Genomic DNA, 19,095 nt, shown 5'->3' on the forward strand with positions numbered 1-19,095 from the left:
GCAGGAGGGTGGATGTGCTGGAAATGAGATGTTTGAGGACAATGTGTGGTGTGAGGTGGTTTGATCGCGTAAGTAACGTAAGGGTAAAAGAGATGTGTGGAAATAAAAACATCGTGGTTGAGAGAGCAGAAGAGGGTGTTTTGAAATGGTTTGGGCACATGGAGAGAATGAGTGAGGAAAGATTGACCAAGAGGATATATGTGTCGGAGGTGGAGGGAACGAGGAGAAGTGGGAGACCAAATTGGAGGTGGAAAGATGGAGTGGAAAAGATTTTGTGTGATCAGGGCCTGAACATGCAGGAGGGTGAAAGGAGGGCAAGGAATAGAGTGAATTGGATCGATGTGGTATACCGGGGATGACGTGCTGTCAGTGGATTGAATCAGGGCATGTGAAGCGTCTGGGGTAAACCATGGAAAGCTGTGTAGGTATGTATATTTGCGTGTGTGGATGTGTATGTATATACATGTGTATGGGGGTGGGTTGGGCCATTTCTTTCGTCTGTTTCCTTGCGCTACCTCGCAAACGCAGGAGACCGACAAAGCATAAAAAAAAGGAAATATATATATATATATATATATATATATATATATATATATATATATATATATATATATATATATATATATATATATTTAGAATATATGGCGTGGGAGGCAAGTTGTTAGAAGCAGTGAAAAGTTTTTATCGAGGATGTAAGGCATGTGCACGTGTAGGAAGAAAGGAAAGTGACTGGTTCTCAGTGAATGTAGGTTTGCGGCAGGGGTGTGTGATGTCTCCATGGTTGTTTAATTTGTTTATGGATGGGGTTGTTAGGGAGGTGAATGCAAGAGTTTTGGAAAGAGGGGCAAGTATGAAGTCTGTTGGGGATGAGAGAGCTTGGGAAGTGAGTCAGTTGTTGTTCGCTGATGATACAGCGCTGGTGGCTGATTCATGTGAGAAACTGCAGAAGCTGGTGACTGAGTTTGGTAAAGTGTGTGAAAGAAGAAAGTTAAGAGTAAATGTGAATAAGAGCAAGGTTATTAGGTACAGTAGGGTTGAGGGTCAAGTCAATTGGGAGGTAAGTTTGAATGGAGAAAAACTGGAGGAAGTAAAGTGTTTTAGATATCTGGGAGTGGATCTGGCAGTGGATGGAACCATGAAAGCGGAAGTGGATCATAGGGTGGGGGAGGGGGCGAAAATTCTGGGAGCCTTGAAGAATATATATATATATATATATTATATATATATATATATTTTTTTTTTTTTCAAACTATTCGCCATTTCCCGCATTAGCGAGGTAGCGTTAAGAACAGAGGACTGGGCCTTTGAGGGAATACCCTCACCTGGCCCAAATCTCTGTTCCTTCTTTTGGAAAATTAAAAAAAAAAAACGAGAGGGGAGGATTTCCAGCCCCCCGCTCCCTCCCCTTTTAGTCGCCTTCTACGACATATATATATATATATATATATATATATATATATATATATATATATATATATATATATATATATATATATATATATTTTTTTTTTTTTTTTATTATACTTTGTCGCTGTCTCCCGCGTTTGCGAGGTAGCGCAAGGAAACAGACGAAAGAAATGGCCCAACCCCCCCCATACACATGTATATACCTACGTCCACACACGCAAATATACATACCTACACAGCTTTCCATGGTTTACCCCAGACGCTTCACATGCCTTGATTCAATCCACTGACAGCACGTCAACCCCGGTATACCACATCGCTCCAATTCACTCTATTCCTTGCCCTCCTTTCACCCTCCTGCATGTTCAGGCCCCGATCACCCAAAATCTTTTTCACTCCATCTTTCCACCTCCAATTTGGTCTCCCTCTTCTCCTCGTTCCCTCCACCTCCGACACATATATCCTCTTGGTCAATCTTTCCTCACTTATTCTCTCCATGTGCCCAAACCATTTCAAAACACCCTCTTCTGCTCTCTCAACCACACTCTTTTTATTACCACACATCTCTCTAACCCTATTATTACTTACTCAATCAAACCACCTCACACCACATATTGTCCTCAAACATCTCATTTCCAGCACATCCACCCTCCGCACAACTCTATCTGTAGCCCACGCCTCGCAGCCATATAACATTGTTGGAACCACTATTCCTTCGAACATACCCATTTTTGCTTTCCAAGATAATGTTCTCGACTTCCACACATTCTTCAATGCTCCCAGAACTTTTGCCCCCCTCCCCACCCTATGATTCACTTCTGCTTCCATGGTTCCATCTGCTGCCAAATCCACTCCCAGATATCTAAAACACTTCACTTCCTCCAGTTTTTCTCCATTCAAACTTACCTCCCAATTGATTTGTCCCTCAACCCTAGTGTACTTAATAACCTTACTCTTATTGACATTTACTCTCAGCTTTCTTCTTTCACAAACTTTACCAAACTCAGTCACCAGCTTTTGCAGTTTCTCACCCGAATCAGCTACCAGCGCTGTATCATCAGCGAACAACAACTGACTCACTTCCCAAGCTCTCTCATCCACAACAGACTTCATACTTGCCCCTCTTTCCAAAACCCTTGCATTCACCTTCCTAACAACCCCATCCATAAACAAATTAAACAACCATGGAGACATAATGCATAATGCATCCCTACTCGTACACATGCCTTACATCCTTGATGAAAACTTTTCACTGCTTCTAACAACTTACCTCCCATCCCATATATTCCTAATACCTTCCACAGAGCATCTCTATCAACTCTATCATATACCTTCTCCAGATCCATAAAGGCTACATGCAAATCCATTTGCTTTTCTAAGTATTTCTCACATACATTTTTCAAAGCAAACACCTGATCCACACATCCCCTACCACTTCTGAAACCACACTGCTCCTCCCCAATCTGATGCTCTGTACATATGTATACATATGCATATGCATGTATACCTGTATATAGTGATATGTATGTATATATGTGTGTGTGGGCATTTATATATATGTGTTGACATATTACATACGGTAAACTTGGGGAGGGTAGTGCCGGGAATAGATGAAGGAAAGCGAATACAAATATATGCGTATATCTGTGTATACGTACGTATATGCATGTATACTAGTATATAGTGATATGTTTGTATTTATGCATGTGTGGGCATTTGTATATATATTTGTGTACATGTACATGTTTTGGAAGGAGGTAAATAAAGTGCATAAGACAAGGGAACAAATGGGAACATCAGTGAAGGGGGCTAATGAGGAGGTGATAACAAGTAGTGGTGATGTGAAAAGGAGATGGAGTGAGTATTTTGAAGGTTTGTTGAATGTGTTTGATGATAGATTGGCAGATGTAGGCTGTTTTGGTCGAGGTGGTGTGCAAAGTGAGAGGGTTAGGGAGAATGATTTGGTAAACAGGGAAGAGGTAGTAAAAGCTTTGCAGAAGATGAAAGCCAGTAAGGCAGTGGGTTTGGATGGTACTGCAGTGGAATTTATTAAAATGGGGGGTGACTGTATTGTTGACTGGTTGGTAAGGTTATTTAATGTATGTATGACTCATGGTGAAGTGCTTGAGGGCTGGCATAGTGCAATTATACAACGGCAAAGGGGATAAGAGTGAGTGCTCAAATTACAGAAGTATAAGTTTGTTGAGTATTCCTGGGAAATTGCATGGGAGGGTATTGATTGAGAGGGTGAAGGTAGATATATACATATATTCGTACTCGCTTTCCTTCAGCCATTACTGGCACTACCCTCCCCAAGTTTACCGTACATGATTCGTCACTTTTGCTGTGGCATGTGTGATGTTAGTTTGTCCATCTACGCCATTCCATTACTTATGTTTTGTCATTCTTAAGGGTAACTCTCTCTCTCTCTCTCTCTCTCTCTCTCTCTCTCTCTCTCTCTCTCTCTCTCTCTCTCTCTCTCTCTTTTTCAAGCTTTTCTTTTTATCTGCAAGTGTTATCTTATCTTTGTTTATACATTTGAAAATGAAATAGAGAAAGATTTTCTGACTTGTTTTTCATAGTAGTACCACATTTCTGCTACAGGTATGTTGGAGAGGGCATGGAAGAAGGTGAATTTGCTGAGGCCCGTGAAGATTTAGCAGCTTTAGAACACGACTACGAGGAGGTCGCTCAGGATTCAAACCAGGATGAAGAAGAAGATAATGAGTATTAAGGCTTTCAAGGGAAAGGATGACTAATGAATACATGATGGAGGATACTGAGATGGAGGAGGAAGTTAGCATTTGGAAGATAGGAAGTGCAGTATCAGAAAAATAAGAGGATATAACATAGGGAAAGGAAGACAATGAATATTATTAATAGTAGCAGGACAATCAGATAGGAAGGAAAGTGATAAATGCTGGAGAGGCCAAGAGGACTAGTTGTACCGTCAATAGACAATAACCATGATGAAATTTAGGACAGCAGTAATGAAGTTGGTAGATATTTGAAAGATAATGAAGTCAGCCAAAGATGTAGATAATAAGGAAGAGGTTGGGACCAAGAAAGGAGGATCAGGGTTTGGCAGAGATAGGAATAAAGGAAGAACAGAGAAAGAAAAAAACCAGAGAAGAAAAAAAATTATGAGACTAATATTCACTGATTTGCAAAACAAAATTAGCTGAAATGTTAGGACCAGCTTATTGCACATGACAATGCATTATTGTGTTGAGACACCAGAAGGTGAAAACTGTAATACTATAGCTATAGCCAAAGAAATTTTAATTTTCTATTGTAAATGCCAAAGATCTGCCAGTGTATTCTAAAATGACACTTGAGAGACTGCTGTGACTAACCAAGATCAAGCATTCACTCCTCAAGTTCGATTTTAAGGATACGGGAAGAATGCCCAAAGAGCTTCAGTAAAGACATGTTGAGGATTATTGTAAGGTTTAACTAGAAGGCCATAGTTTGGTAAGATAATTTTATAAACATATCAGTGATTAGCTTATCTTCCAAGATTTGCATTGGGTATGGCTGGAGAGAAATTCTTGATTTTCTTGACAACTTATCACTCAACCAGTGATGTAACAGATGTCTGCCATATAGCTGGCTGTGATAATTTCAACCAATCAGAGCTCACCTTGTACTGTCAGGAGTGGTTCAGTCAAGAAAGACTTTATCTCCTTCACCTTCCCTTTGCTGATAGATTCATGATATATAATGCTCAACTGAGTGACATGCTCACATTAATGCTTTTTTTATGTAGCAAAAAGTTAAATGCATTTATAACTTTAACGACACAACCACATTATAGAGGCCAGCAGTCACTTGATTGCATTGAAAGCGTTAATCAATGAAATGATATTAGCCTTAGCTCTGGCATGTAACTAAATGTTGCTTTTAATATACAAATATACTAAAACCAGTTCCTTTTTTAGCACAAAAATTATATTTCACATTGTGTCTTATTTAATGTTTAAGTGTTAAGATTAAATCCATAGTATTTCTCCAACCCTTGTTATTGATGGGAAGGAATGTTTTCTACTCATTTTGTATATTTCTTCAATAAATTTTTATAGATTAGTTATAAAGGTTTTTATTTATTTATTTATATTTATTATACTTTGTCGCTGTCTCCCGCGTTTGCGAGGTAGCGCAAGGAAACAGACGAAAGAAATGGCCCAACCCCCCCCCATACACATGTATATACATACGTCCACACACGCAAATATACATACCTACACAGCTTTCCATGGTTTACCCCAGACGCTTCACATGCCTTGATTCAATCCACTGACAGCACGTCAACCCCGGTATACCACATCGCTCCAATTCACTCTATTCCTTGCCCTCCTTTCACCCTCCTGCATGTTCAGGCCCCGATCACACAAAATCTTTTTCACTCCATCTTTCCACCTCCAATTTGGTCTCCCTCTTCTCCTTGTTCCCTCCACCTCCGACACATATATCCTCTTGGTCAATCTTTCCTCACTCATCCTCTCCATATGCCCAAACCACTTCAAAACACCCTCTTCTGCTCTCTCAACCACGCTCTTTTTATTTCCACACATCTCTCTTACCCTTACGTTACTCACTCGATCAAACCACCTCACACCACACATTGTCCTCAAACATCTCATTTCCAGCACATCCATCCTCCTGCGCACAACTCTATCCATAGCCCACGCCTCGCAACCATACAACATTGTTGGAACCACTATTCCTTCAAACATACCCATTTTTGCTTTCCGAGATAATGTTCTCGACTTCCACACATTCTTCAAGGCCCCCAGGATTTTCGCCCCCTCCCCCACCCTATGATCCACTTCCGCGTCCATGGTTCCATCCGCTGCCAGATCCACTCCCAGATATCTAAAACACTTCACTTCCTCCAGTTTTTCTCCATTCAAACTCACCTCCAAATTGACTTGACCCTCAACCCTACTGTACCTAATAACCTTGCTCTTATTCACATTTACTCTTAACTTTCTTCTTTCACACACTTTTCCAAACTCAGTCACCAGCTTCTGCAGTTTCTCACATGAATCAGCCACCAGCGCTGTATCATCAGCGAACAACAACTGACTCACTTCCCAAGCTCTCTCATCCCCAACAGACTTCATACTTGCCCCTCTTTCCAAAACTCTTGCATTTACCTCCCTAACAACCCCACCCATAAACAAATTAAACAACCATGGAGACATCACACACCCCTGCCGCAAACCTACATTCACTGAGAACCAATCACTTTCCTCTCTTCCTACACGTACACATGCCTTACATCCTCGATAAAAACTTTTCACTGCTTCTAACAACTTTCCTCCCACACCATATATTCTTAATACCTTCCACAGAGCATCTCTATCAACTCTATCATATGCCTTCTCCAGATCCATAAATGCTACATACAAATCCATTTGCTTTTCTAAGTATTTCTCACATACATTCTTCAAAGCAAACACCTGATCCACACATCCTCTACCACTTCTGAAACCACACTGCTCTTCCCCAATCTGATGCTCTGTACATGCCTTCACCCTCTCAATCAATACCCTCCCATATAATTTACCAGGAATACTCAACAAACTTATACCTCTGTAATTTGAGCACTCACTCTTATCCCCTTTGCCTTTGTACAATGGCACTATGCACGCATTCCGCCAATCCTCAGGCACCTCACCATGAGTCATACATGCATTAAATAACCTCACCAACCAGTCAACAATACAGTCACCCCCTTTTTTAATAAATTCCACTGCAATACCATCCAAACCTGCTGCCTTGCCGGCTTTCATCTTCCGCAAAGCTTTCACTACCTCTTCTCTGTTTACCAAATCATTTTCCCTAACCCTCTCACTTTGCACACCACCTCGACCAAAACACCCTATATCTGCCACTCTATCATCAAACACATTCCACAAACCTTCAAAATACTCACTCCATCTCCTTCTCACATCACCACTACTTGTTATCACCTCCCCATTTGCGCCCTTCACTGAAGTTCCCATTTGCTCCCTTGTCTTACGCACTTTATTTACCTCCTTCCAGAACATCTTTTTATTCTCCCTAAAATTTAATGATACTCTCTCACCCCAACTCTCATTTGCCCTTTTTTTCACCTCTTGCACCTTTCTCTTGACCTCCTGTCTCTTTCTTTTATACATTTCCCACTCAATTGCATTTTTTCCCTGCAAAAATCGTCCAAATGCCTCTCTCTTCTCTTTCACTAATACTCTTACTTCTTCATCCCACCACTCACTACCCTTTCTAATCAACCCACCTCCCACTCTTCTCATGCCACAAGCATCTTTTGCGCAATCCATCACTGATTCCCTAAATACATCCCATTCCTCCCCCACTCCCCTTACTTCCATTGTTCTCACCTTTTTCCATTCTGTACTCAGTCTCTCCTGGTACTTCCTCACACAGGTCTCCTTCTCAAGCTCACTTACTCTCACCACCCTCTTCACCCCAACATTCACTCTTCTTTTCTGAAAACCCATACAAATCTTCACCTTAGCCTCCACAAGATAATGATCAGACATCCCTCCAGTTGCACCTCTCAGCACATTAACATCCAAAAGTCTCTCTTTCGCACGCCTGTCAATTAACACGTAATCCAATAACGCTCTCTGGCCATCTCTCCTACTTACATAAGTATACTTATGTATATCTCGCTTTTTAAACCAGATATTCCCAATCATCAGTCCTTTTTCAGCACATAAATCTACAAGCTCTTCACCATTTCCATTTACAACACTGAACACCCCATGTATACCAATTATTCCCTCAACTGCCTCATTGCTCACCTTTGCATTCAAATCACCCATCACTATAACCCGGTCTCGTGCATCAAAACCACTAACACACTCATTCAGCTGCTCCCAAAACACTTGCCTCTCTTGATCTTTCTTCTCATGCCCAGGTGCATATGCACCAATAATCACCCACCTCTCTCCATCAACTTTCAGTTTTACCCATATTAATCGAGAATTTACTTTCTTACACTCTATCACATACTCCCACAACTCCTGTTTCAGGAGTATTGCTACTCCTTCCCTTGCTCTTGTCCTCTCACTAACCCCTGACTGAACTCCCCAGACATTCCCAAACCACTCTTCCCCTTTACCCTTGAGCTTCGTTTCACTCAGAGCCAAAACATCCAGGTTCCTTTCCTCAAACATAATACCTATCTCTCCTTTTTTCACATCTTGGTTACATCCACACACATTTAGGCACCCCACTCTGAGCCTTCGAGGAGGATGAGCACTCCCCGCGTGACTCCTTCTTCTGTTTCCCATTTTAGAAAGTTAATACAAGGAGGGGAGGATTTCTGGCCCCCCGCTCCCGTCCCCTCTAGTCGCTTTCTACGACACGCGAGGAATACGTGGGAAGTATTCTTTCACCCCTATCCCCAGGGATAATATACATAAACATAAACATAAGTTTCAGTTATCTCATTTTCATTAGTATCCGTCACCTTGGGGAGAGATTCAGATAGCTCTTGGGTACTGGGGCTTGATCTTTCAGGAGGGTGAAAGCCATATATTGGTTATAATAAACTGGATCTTCATGGTATGTAAGGGGCATTGTGCTCTCAATGGGTTGCACTTAGGACAAATATAGAAAATGGTCTGGCCTTCATCTGCTGATCTAAGCTGCATAGTAGTGTAAGACATCCCAATATTTCCACATTTGCTGCATTCTCGGTCATTATCCATCTGTCCAAGTTCATTTTCTTCATCAACTCTCTTCTTTGATGATGCATAAGCACCATATGGAGTTATTTCCACATTGTAACTTGCCTCATTGCCAGTCAATTCACTAATAGATACACTGAAGGTACATACTTTGCATGTTACAGTTTGACCAACTTTAGGGAGCAAAAGGATTGCACCACATGAACGGCAGAAATCTGGATCTGTCACAAACACTTCTTGCAAGTCTCTTACATCCATATCCACAGTACACCACATCGCTCCAATCCTATCCCATGCATGTCCTTCTCCTCATGGTTATGAACAAATAAAGGTTTTATTTAGATAATTACTTACCTATTAAGTCTACATAAATGATTATGCACATGTTTGATGGTGTATTGATAGTTTTATTAGAATAGTAAAAACTGAAGGGTACTGAAAGATAGAGAAAAGATAGTAACTAGATCCTCAGAAGTTAAATGAAATAACAATGGCCCAAATCTTCATCAGTAGACTCAACTGTGTGCTGACTGACTTTCATACGACTATACAACAAACCATTTTCTTTTCTTTGAAAGAATTTTCTCTTTATTAGCTTTTATCCTTTCATCTTTAGCTATCGGAAAGGACCATGCAATATTTAAGTAAGTCATATTGTGTGATGTATTTGAAATTTGGCAAACTTGTTGCTTAGTGCACTTTTTTGCCATGTAGAAAGCTAAGGTCATAGGTCCAGTGAACCACAGAAGATGTGTTACCAAAGATGTATATGATTTTGCTGATGCAGCAGTTGAGCTTATGAAGCTTGAAATATTGATTGCTAATGTTAACTATCATAGTAGGCATTATTTCACTAAAAGATTTCAAGAATATAGCTTTTGATCATCCATCTGTCGATACATCTTAACTTTTGCCATCAACATAGGGTGCATTCTTTGTACTAAAGATACACCACCGATTTCCCGGCACTCTTGGTTCCCAAGCCTTGCCAGATTAACTATTTTGCCGGACCAACTGTGGTCATGTGATTATAATTCATCAACACACCTCTGACTCACTAATCATACATCTCCCATGTTTCTAAAGTATACCATGGACTGCTAGAAATTTGAATTAGGTAAATATTAAATGTAAATTAGATTAATAAATAAAATACAGGTACTTGTACAATAGTACATTAGTTTGAATCCTGTGGGGTCCTCTTCATCTTCTGTTGTTTGTGTTTTCCATGGTGTGCATTGCAGAATAATGCAGTTTCGTCTGCATTATACACCTCAGGACTAAGGTGCTCGTCAACTACGAGTTTTGCAAATTTGTCCACATATTCGGCAGCTCCTTTGTGGTTTGCAGACTGCTTTTCTCTGCATACTTTTTCATGGAAATTCCATGACGCTTCTTGAAACTTTGAAGCCATCCTTCACTATAATCATGCTCAAGTTGTAATTTATGTTCTTTATGGAACATCTTAGCCTGGTCCATTATCATGCTGCCTGACAAGTCCACTCCACTCTGACGCTGTCAAAACCATTCCATCATCACTCAATCGTGCTCAGTACTCTTTCATAGTTTTTCTAATCTTCATTTGCTTCTTGGACTCACTGTCTGTATAGAATTTCAATATCTCCCTTTGCTTCTTTTTGTCCTAAATAGTTCATGAATCAATACTGTAGATATCACACAGCTTATGCTCTGAAACACCACTGTCCATTTTTTCATCATTTCTACTTTATCTTGGATCGATATGGACTGGTGTTTATGTTTGACACCATGACTGACACTCTCATATGTCTTAAAAGCCATAGCTAGAGTTAAATTTAAGCAAAATAAGCTAAGAATTTCACAGAATTGAGGTATGCGCGCCCTACACACAATGCCATCTGTGGCCACCCAGTAAACTAGTCTGGTGGCTGTGGTAATTTCAAGTTCCCTCAAGTGATTTTGTCTGGATTAAAGGAGGTGCTGCACCCTCAGTTGCTGGAAATTCGGTGGTGTACCTGTATAAATTTTCAGTTGTCAATTTTTTTTTTTTAATTGGGGGATGGTTGGGTGCAATAAGGCAAAACATATTGTAGCAAAATTCTCTGGTAATATATAATGAATTAATGAGAAATATATTTTGACCCAAACATTTTGCAGTGTAGTTACAGGGACTTATTATGCTTTATGGCATGCATGATGAACCAATTATTGATTACATGCTCTCTGGGAAAAATGTCGTCCATATTCTCATTATTGTTTTCAAAACATTACATTCTTCTATTCCATCATGAGATTACCAGAAATAAATGATATTGGAACACTGTATTTCTTCATGTGATCATAAACAGATTTGGGTCTTGATATTGATATTCTTATAATTAAAAGTACAGAATGGGAAAAGGTGAGAACAATGGAAGTAAGGGGAGTGGGGGAGGAATGGGATGTATTTAGGGAATCAGTGATGGATTGCACAAAAGATGCTTGTGGCATGAGAAGAGTGGGAGGTGGGTTGATTAGAAAGGGTAGTGAGTGGTGGGATGAAGTAAGATTATTAGTGAAAGAGAAGAGAGAGGCATTTGGACAATTTTTCAGGGAAAAAATGAAATTGAGTGGGAAATGTATAAAAGAAAGAGACAGGAGGTCAAGAGAAAGGTGCAAGAAGTGAAAAAGAGGGCAAATGAGAGTTGGGGTGAGAGAGTATCATTAAATTTTAGGGAGAATAAAAAGATGTTCTGCAAGGAGGTAAATAAAGTGCGTAAGACAAGGGAGCAAGTGGGAACTTCAGTGAAGGGCGCTAATGGGGAGGTGATAACAAGTAGTGGTGATGTGAGAAGGAGATGGAGTGAGTATTTTGAAGGTATGTTGAATGTGTTTGATGGCAGATATAGGGTGTTTTGTTCGAGGTGGTGTGCAAAGTGAGAGGGTTAGGGAAAATGATTTGGTAAACAGAGAAGAGGTAGTAAAAGCTTTGTGGAAGATGAAAGCCGGCAAGGCAGCAGGTTTGGATGGAATTGCAGTGGAATTTATTAAAAAAGGGGGTGACTGTATTGTTGACTGGTTGGTAAGGTTATTTAATGTATGTATGACTCATGGTGAGGTGCCTGAGGATTGGCGGAATGCGTGCATAGTGCCATTGTACAAAGGCAAAGGGGATAAGAGTGAGTGCTCAAATTACAGAGGTATAAGTTTGTTGAGTATTCCTGGTAAATTATATGGGAGGGTATTGATTGAGAGGGTGAAGGCATGTACAGAGCATCAGATTGGGGAAGAGCAGTGTGGTTTCAGAATTGGTAGAGGATGTGTGGATCAGGTGTTTGCTTTGAAGAATGTATGTGAGAAATACTTAGAAAAGCAAATGGATTTGTATGTAGCATTTATGGATCTGGAGAAGGCATATGATAGAGCTGATACAGATGCTCTGTGGAAGGTATTAAGAATATATGGTTTGGGTGGCAAGTTGTTAGAAGCAGTGAAAAGTTTTTATCGAGGATGTAAGGCATGTGTACGTGTAGGAAGAGAGGAAAGTGACTGGTTCTCAGTGAATGTAGGTTTGCGGCAGGGGTGTGTGATGTCTCCATGGTTGTTTAATTTGTTTATGGATGGGGTTGTTAGGGAGGTGAATGCAAGAGTTTTGGAAAGAGGGGCAAGTATGAAGTCTGTTGTGGATGAGAGAGCTTGGGAAGCGAGTCAGTTGTTGTTCGCTGATGATACAGCGCTGGTGGCTGATTCATGTGAGAAACTGCAGAAGCTGGTGACTGAGTTTGGTAAAGTGTGTGAAAGAAGAAAGTTAAGAGTAAATGTGAATAAGTGCAAGGTTATTAGGTACAGTAGGGTTGAGGGTCAAGTCAATTGGGAGGTAAGTTTGAATGGAGAAAAAGTGGAGGAAGTAAAGTGTTTTAGATATCTGGGAGTGGATCTGGTAGCGGATGGAACCATGGAAGCGGAAGTGGATCATAGGGTGGGGGAGGGGGCAAAAATCCTGGGAGCCTTGAAGAATGTGTGGAAGTCGAGAACATTATCTTGGAAAGCGAAAATGGCTATGTTTGAAGGAATAGTGGTTTTATGGTTGCGAGGCGTGGGCTTTGGATAGAGTTGTGCGCAGGAGGGTGGATGTGCTGGAAATGAGATGTTTGAGGACAATGTGTGGTGTGAGGTGGTTTGATCGAGTAAGTAATGTAAGGGTAAGAGAGATGTGTGGAAATAAAAAGAGCGTGGTTGAGAGAGCAGAAGAGGGTGTTTTGAAATGGTTTGGGCACATTGAGAGAATGAGTGAGGAAAGATTGACCAAGAGGATATATGTGTCGGAGTTGGAGGGAACGAGGAGAAGTGGGAGACCAAATTGGAGGTGGAAAGATGGAGTGAAAAAGATTTTGTGTGATCGGGGCCTGAACATGCAGGAGGGTGAAAGGTGGGCAAGAAATAGAGTAAATTGGATCGATGTGGTACACTGGGGTTGACGTGCTGTCAGTGGATTAATCAGGGCGCGTGAAGCATCTGGGGTAAACCATGGAAAGTAGTGTGGGGCCTGGATGTGGAAAGGGAGCTGTGGTTTCGGGACATTATTTCATGACAGCTGGAGACTGAGTGTGAACGAATGGGGCCTTTGTTGTCTTTTCCTAGCGCTACCTCGCAAACGCGGGAGCCAGCGACAAAGCAAAATAGATATATATAAATAATTAAAAGTGACTTCTTTAAACAGTGCATTAGTTAATTGACTATTATACGTTATTCAGTTGTAATCAAAACAGGTTGTTTGAGTAGCAAGAGAAATATACAATGTAAAAACCCAGTAATTAATCTTTGTTACATTTTGCTGCATTGACCATGGTAACATCATTCTCAATGTAACTATCTCTCAAATGTTGTAAGTCATCAAAGTGTTGCAGGTAGTAATTTTGAGCATGTCTGTTTATGTGGCCATAGGCTACATTTCTTACCATCTTTCAGGGATGTTCAGCCCAAACTCTTAAGCACGGGTAGCCTATTGTGTAAGGCACTCCCCATTCCTTGTAGTACTATTCTCCAAAATAGGTGGCTGGTAATCCATTATGGCCCTATATCAGGAGGCTGGAGAAAAGGTGTTGAGGATTCTGTGGTGGTCAAGCCAAATGTCAGCCTCTGTTTCATATGGCTCACACTCACTTGGATTCATTTTGTAACCATCCATTGTGACATTCCTTGCTTAGCAAAATTTTAAGCAATGTCATTCCTAAATAGAAGTACCTGGCTAGGAATTTAGTTCTGAATTACATATCTATCTTGTAACAGTGCATTGTGGAGTAGTAATATGTACTTTGTTATTCAGATGACACTCTCTTAAGTGCTCCTGTGTATCAGAGGGTCAGTGGCAGGTTGCAAATCAGTATGAATCACTACATTATGATTATGAGCTTTAGAATGTCTATAATTGTAGATAATTCTGCCTATGATATGGAAGTATCATTAATTCTATAAACTGGAACCAAAAGAAGAATCACAAGGTGATGCAGCTATGCATGGACTAACGAACCAGAGAACCAACAGCATAATAGACCACATAAATTGAAGGAATGTAGTAATGAATGGTAAACTGAAAATCTGATTTTAACTGTAAAGGATTCTAGAATTATTTGCTGGTTGGCAGCAGGAAAAATGGTAGGTCATTAGCAAGAGAGGCCCAGAGGGAACTGAGTTTAAATTCTGGAACTGGGAGAGCTGGCCTTACTTCACTTAGGTTAGTGTAAACTTTTAGGGACTGAAGACTTTCATATGCTGTTATCATTTACACTTCATGCCACAACCATGTCCAGCCAAAATGGTCTACTCCATTCACATCTTAAGTACCAGGGAAGAAGTGAGGGCTAAAGTCCTTGACTCTTATGGTGCTACAAAATTTCAGTTTTGCTTTCTATTTTGGGGATTTTGTAATACTCTAAATTGCTCAATTTTGTATGATCTCAAGAGCTTTTCAACTTAGATTTCATTACTGTTACTAGTGCCAGGGCTGAGTGGTCAATAACAGACCTCACAGTGTGAGTGCATTCCTTTAGAATATGAATGTGTCCCCACTGATGTTACCCGACACTGCCATCACCAAATTCAACCAGATAGTTGTTTTTTCCTTGATGTATGTCAGAGTTTTTCCTCTTGTCATCCCATCAGGATTTATATCATGCAGCCAAAAATTAATTGCTGTATTACAAAAGCAGACTTCACAACAGAAATTTTTAGTCCACAGCTGAGGTGCCACTTCTCAGTAAGGTTAAAAACAGCAGGCTGTGCATTGGCCAGAGCATGGAACCCATTTCTGCCAAGTACTTACATACCTGCAGACACTGATGTCCTCATGATTTCTTCCTTTAGAATCACTGTTGTACCTGAGAGTTATTTAGTGGATGTCTCATTACTACTACTGTCTACAGACAGAAGTTGTAGGTAGGAATGTTATACAAGACCATTAGGCAGAAGTTGTAGAGAAGAGCATTGCCTGGGAGCATTAGGTAGAAGCTGTGGGTTGGAAGGAGCATTAGGTAGGAGCCTCTGAAAACACTGTGCTAGAGTTTTCTTATGTCAGAGACCTGTTAAGGATGAGACATTAAAAGCTAAGAAGTGGTGCTGTAGTTGAACAGCTATGGAGACTAGCCAAGGCCAGCCCCTTGAGGAAGTTCCCAAACGGAACGGATATCAGTGATCCTGACAGATATATGTCTCATTATCTTGTGTCTTGTACTGAGAAAAATATCCTAGCTTAACTTGAATTTTCATGTTAGGTGATTAGCAAATGGAGCCACTAATTCAAATTCAGTTTCACGATCTGAAAAGAACAAGATCCTAGCTTTTAAGATGTTTAAGGTTGTAAGGAAAAGGATTAGCTAAGAATTAAAACCCTCAACAAAATCATGAGTGTTGGAAGAAAGAGTTCAGCTTTCCACTTCAGTTATGCAAACGTTAAGCATTATACCATCTTAGGGTAAGATGATAGTGAGATAGGGCTTAACGTATACATCTATATATTTGGGGACTGGCCGTAACGTCGGTACTCTTCCAAACAGCAATAGTGTGCTTGTTATAAGGTACCTTAGTTCCTAGGTATGGATTATATCACCATGTCTTTATCAGGAGCAGTGTCTAAACCCGCTTTCTTTACAGCAGTTAGCTCAGCTGAAGGGGAGAGGTGATTCGTATCATTTAAGATAAGAGTGGTCTGACATACTTCCCTATGTCTGTGTAGGGATAGTTCATCCTGCCGGTTTTCTGAACGCAAAGATCCCTAAAAAAGAAAAAAAAACACGGCATAGTCTACAGCTGGGGTTCCCAAACTGTGTTACATATACCACTAGTGGTACAATTGGCCTTTTCAGTAGCACTCGGTAAGTAGAAGCAATTATTCACTTCCAGACCGATGGTTATAGCAAAAGATTTGTTTTTGTGATCATTAATCTGTTTTGAATCGGGCGCCAATTTTCCTGTTGTCCCTCTGGTAGCGAGTTCGGTAAGTAGACATAAATACGAGGAGTCAGTGCATCCTGGAAGGTTAGTGCTATTAATTCCTTCTCATTATACTGTATTTAATCGCCTATAAGTTACGAATTGGCTCACATTACAGGTAACAATGTTAGTATGTTAGATGAAGGTGAATATAATATAAACAAGCTCTTTAATAGCTTACACAGTAAATTTTATGTCCGTAGTTTGGGTTTTCTAAGCCAACTTCCCCGGTATTTACTGTTTTACCTGTTTACCAAAAGCACAGTGGACGTCACAGAACTGGGTCTGTTTAGTGTAGGGGGCTGAGTTATATGTAGTGTATATGTATTTTTCGTATGTCATTGGTAACAGATCACATGGGTTTCCCATACCCGTCTTCGGTTATCATCTGTCATGGCGCCTCGGTATTTTCCATATTGCCTCGACTTTCAGTCATTGCTCTGCAGATTATAATAAGATTATGCCTCAGTGCACCATTTTTTGTACGTATCTTGTCATTACACAGAGCTGGTTACTAGTTCACCGATATGAGGATCATAGGTGCGTTCTTATATGGGTACTTGTAGGCATAGCGGTACGTGGCTTGTCCCGAAATTATCAGGTGGTGCACCAGATGAAGGTGGGCAAGCCTTGACCTGCAGGTTTCTTGTGAGCATCAGGCTTGGTCGCTCCTTTTGCCATAGAGTTTTTTTTTCAGTCTGTTCCACTGTACAGACAAAGACTTTTTAAAGATAATTACGCAGTAGAGTAATATCTTGTATTTCCCATTTTTCTTTTGAGTTTTCTTGAGTTTAAGTTGATTATACATAACAGTTCTTCACTTGAATGTCTCATCTACATTATAATAGAAGATTGTTGCATACCATTCTGTCTTTCTGTTGTAACGAAAACTTTTGTAAAGGAATGTAAAGGTGGCAGTAAAATTTACCTCCAACTGCTGGAGATTACCCGGGGAATGCGCTACAACAGGTTCTAAATCGGCTTTCTGGTGTTTCAGCCAAGGCAACTGTTCATATACCTAAATTCTTAAGGTGGGATTATGGTCTCTAATTAGGTATGTACGTGAGGTTATCCCTTCGTCTGCTGAAGTACATGGAATAGTGAGACTTAGCACGGTCCTCAGACTTGTTTGTTAGGACATTTGAGCTGACGGAGGAGAAGTCAGTGTTCATATCCAAGGAACTGACAGTATGCGAATTGCCAGTATTAGTTTTAGTGATTTTTTCGCTCGTTGAAGGACGGATGATTAATAATGAAATCCCGGCGAACAATATCGAATATGTCAGGATGATTGTTCAAATAATGTTGCCCTACTATGCCTATAGGTGCATGTGATGAGCGAATCGTCCTACGTATGGAGTGTCACTGCCTGAACATCCACATTATCACCAGTAGTGAATCATGTCCATGCATACATCTGAGCTATACACCATGCATGTCTGCACGGTACGTAGGGTAGACGAGAGCAGTAGTGGCTGAAAAGCCAAAATGCATATCTCTAATGTTGCGAAGTGCCCGCCAGGCAGTCCCTCTTGTGGGAGGTGGAATTTCCGTCCAAGTTCCTCTCTATTTTACTGTAAAATACTGAGAAGTGTACTAGGTTGAGTTTCAACCCCGTAACTCAGTTGTCACGTCTTTGAACGCATTCATCATACAGCATCGTCAGTAATAGTTCCAGTGATACATCTTGAGAGGCGGAATGAGTAAATAAATGAAACGTATGTTGCTGATACATGCGTACCAGTTGGAGAGGCTGTTGACTGTTGTGTGGCAGTAGTAGTATGTAACTGAGCTACGTCTAGTTGTATCTGTTGTAGAGCCTGCCGCGTCTTGTGCTGGATCACTATTAACGCTGTCCGCTCCTCTGGTCACAATACTTCTGGGTTTCTGTAGTTATCTTTTCATTTCCCGAGTCATTTGTAGGTGGTGCATTTAGCTGTTATAGGATTTTGACTTGTAGATCCAATACAAGGAATCAACCAATTGCCCTTTCTCTCGAAATATAGCCTTGTCACTTCTTGACTGCAGGATCGTCCTGCCAAACTCTGCGGATTACGACATATGGCACCGTTGTCCAGTTGTCAGTGAGTCTAGATGATTTAGGAATTTGGGCCTTAAAGCCACAAACACAGTTCATGCCATTCTTGCATAACACTACATGAACAGCCATTTACCAGACTGTAAATTGTCTTAAATGTCTGTGAGAGACTGTTTGCCACCCATGCTGTTTGCAATTAGGCTCTGTCTTTTATTATTATTATTATTATTATTATTATTATTATTGTTATTGATTATTATTATTATTATTATTATTATTATTATTATTATTATTATTATTATTATTATTATTATTTGTAGTGGTAGTAGTAGCAGTAATAGTATTTATATTGCGGTAAGGATTAGGCTACGCTCGCTGAAGTTAAGCCTTTCTGTTCAACACTAAGTACAATTTTACGTTGTAATTTTCCTTGCTACGTTCTCTTTCTTTCTGTTGTTTGATAGGAGAATTGCGCGACGTAAAGCCTTTGATGGTTGCTAA

The 19,095-nt window shown here is 40.4% G+C and overlaps 1 protein-coding gene and 1 pseudogene across 2 annotated transcripts in view; one reads left to right on the plus strand and one right to left on the minus strand.

Moving 5' to 3' along the window:
- Positions 1-5,501, plus strand: part of LOC139760415 (tubulin alpha-8 chain) — a 19,924-nt gene extending 14,423 nt beyond the window's left edge. For both annotated transcript variants that reach the window (XM_071683589.1, XM_071683588.1), the window contains one exon: positions 4,012-5,501. In XM_071683589.1, coding sequence (XP_071539690.1) covers positions 4,012-4,141 — 130 coding nt within the window. In that variant the 3' untranslated portion in view covers positions 4,142-5,501. The remainder of the gene's footprint in view (positions 1-4,011) is intronic.
- Positions 5,502-8,936: 3,435 nt separating this feature from the next.
- LOC139760435 (DNA-directed RNA polymerase I subunit RPA12 pseudogene) lies at positions 8,937-9,386 on the minus strand (annotated as a pseudogene).
- Between the last annotated feature and the right edge of the window lie 9,709 nt (positions 9,387-19,095).

Source organism: Panulirus ornatus, chromosome 36 (assembly GCF_036320965.1).
Source record: "Panulirus ornatus isolate Po-2019 chromosome 36, ASM3632096v1, whole genome shotgun sequence".
NCBI lineage: Eukaryota > Metazoa > Arthropoda > Malacostraca > Decapoda > Palinuridae > Panulirus > Panulirus ornatus.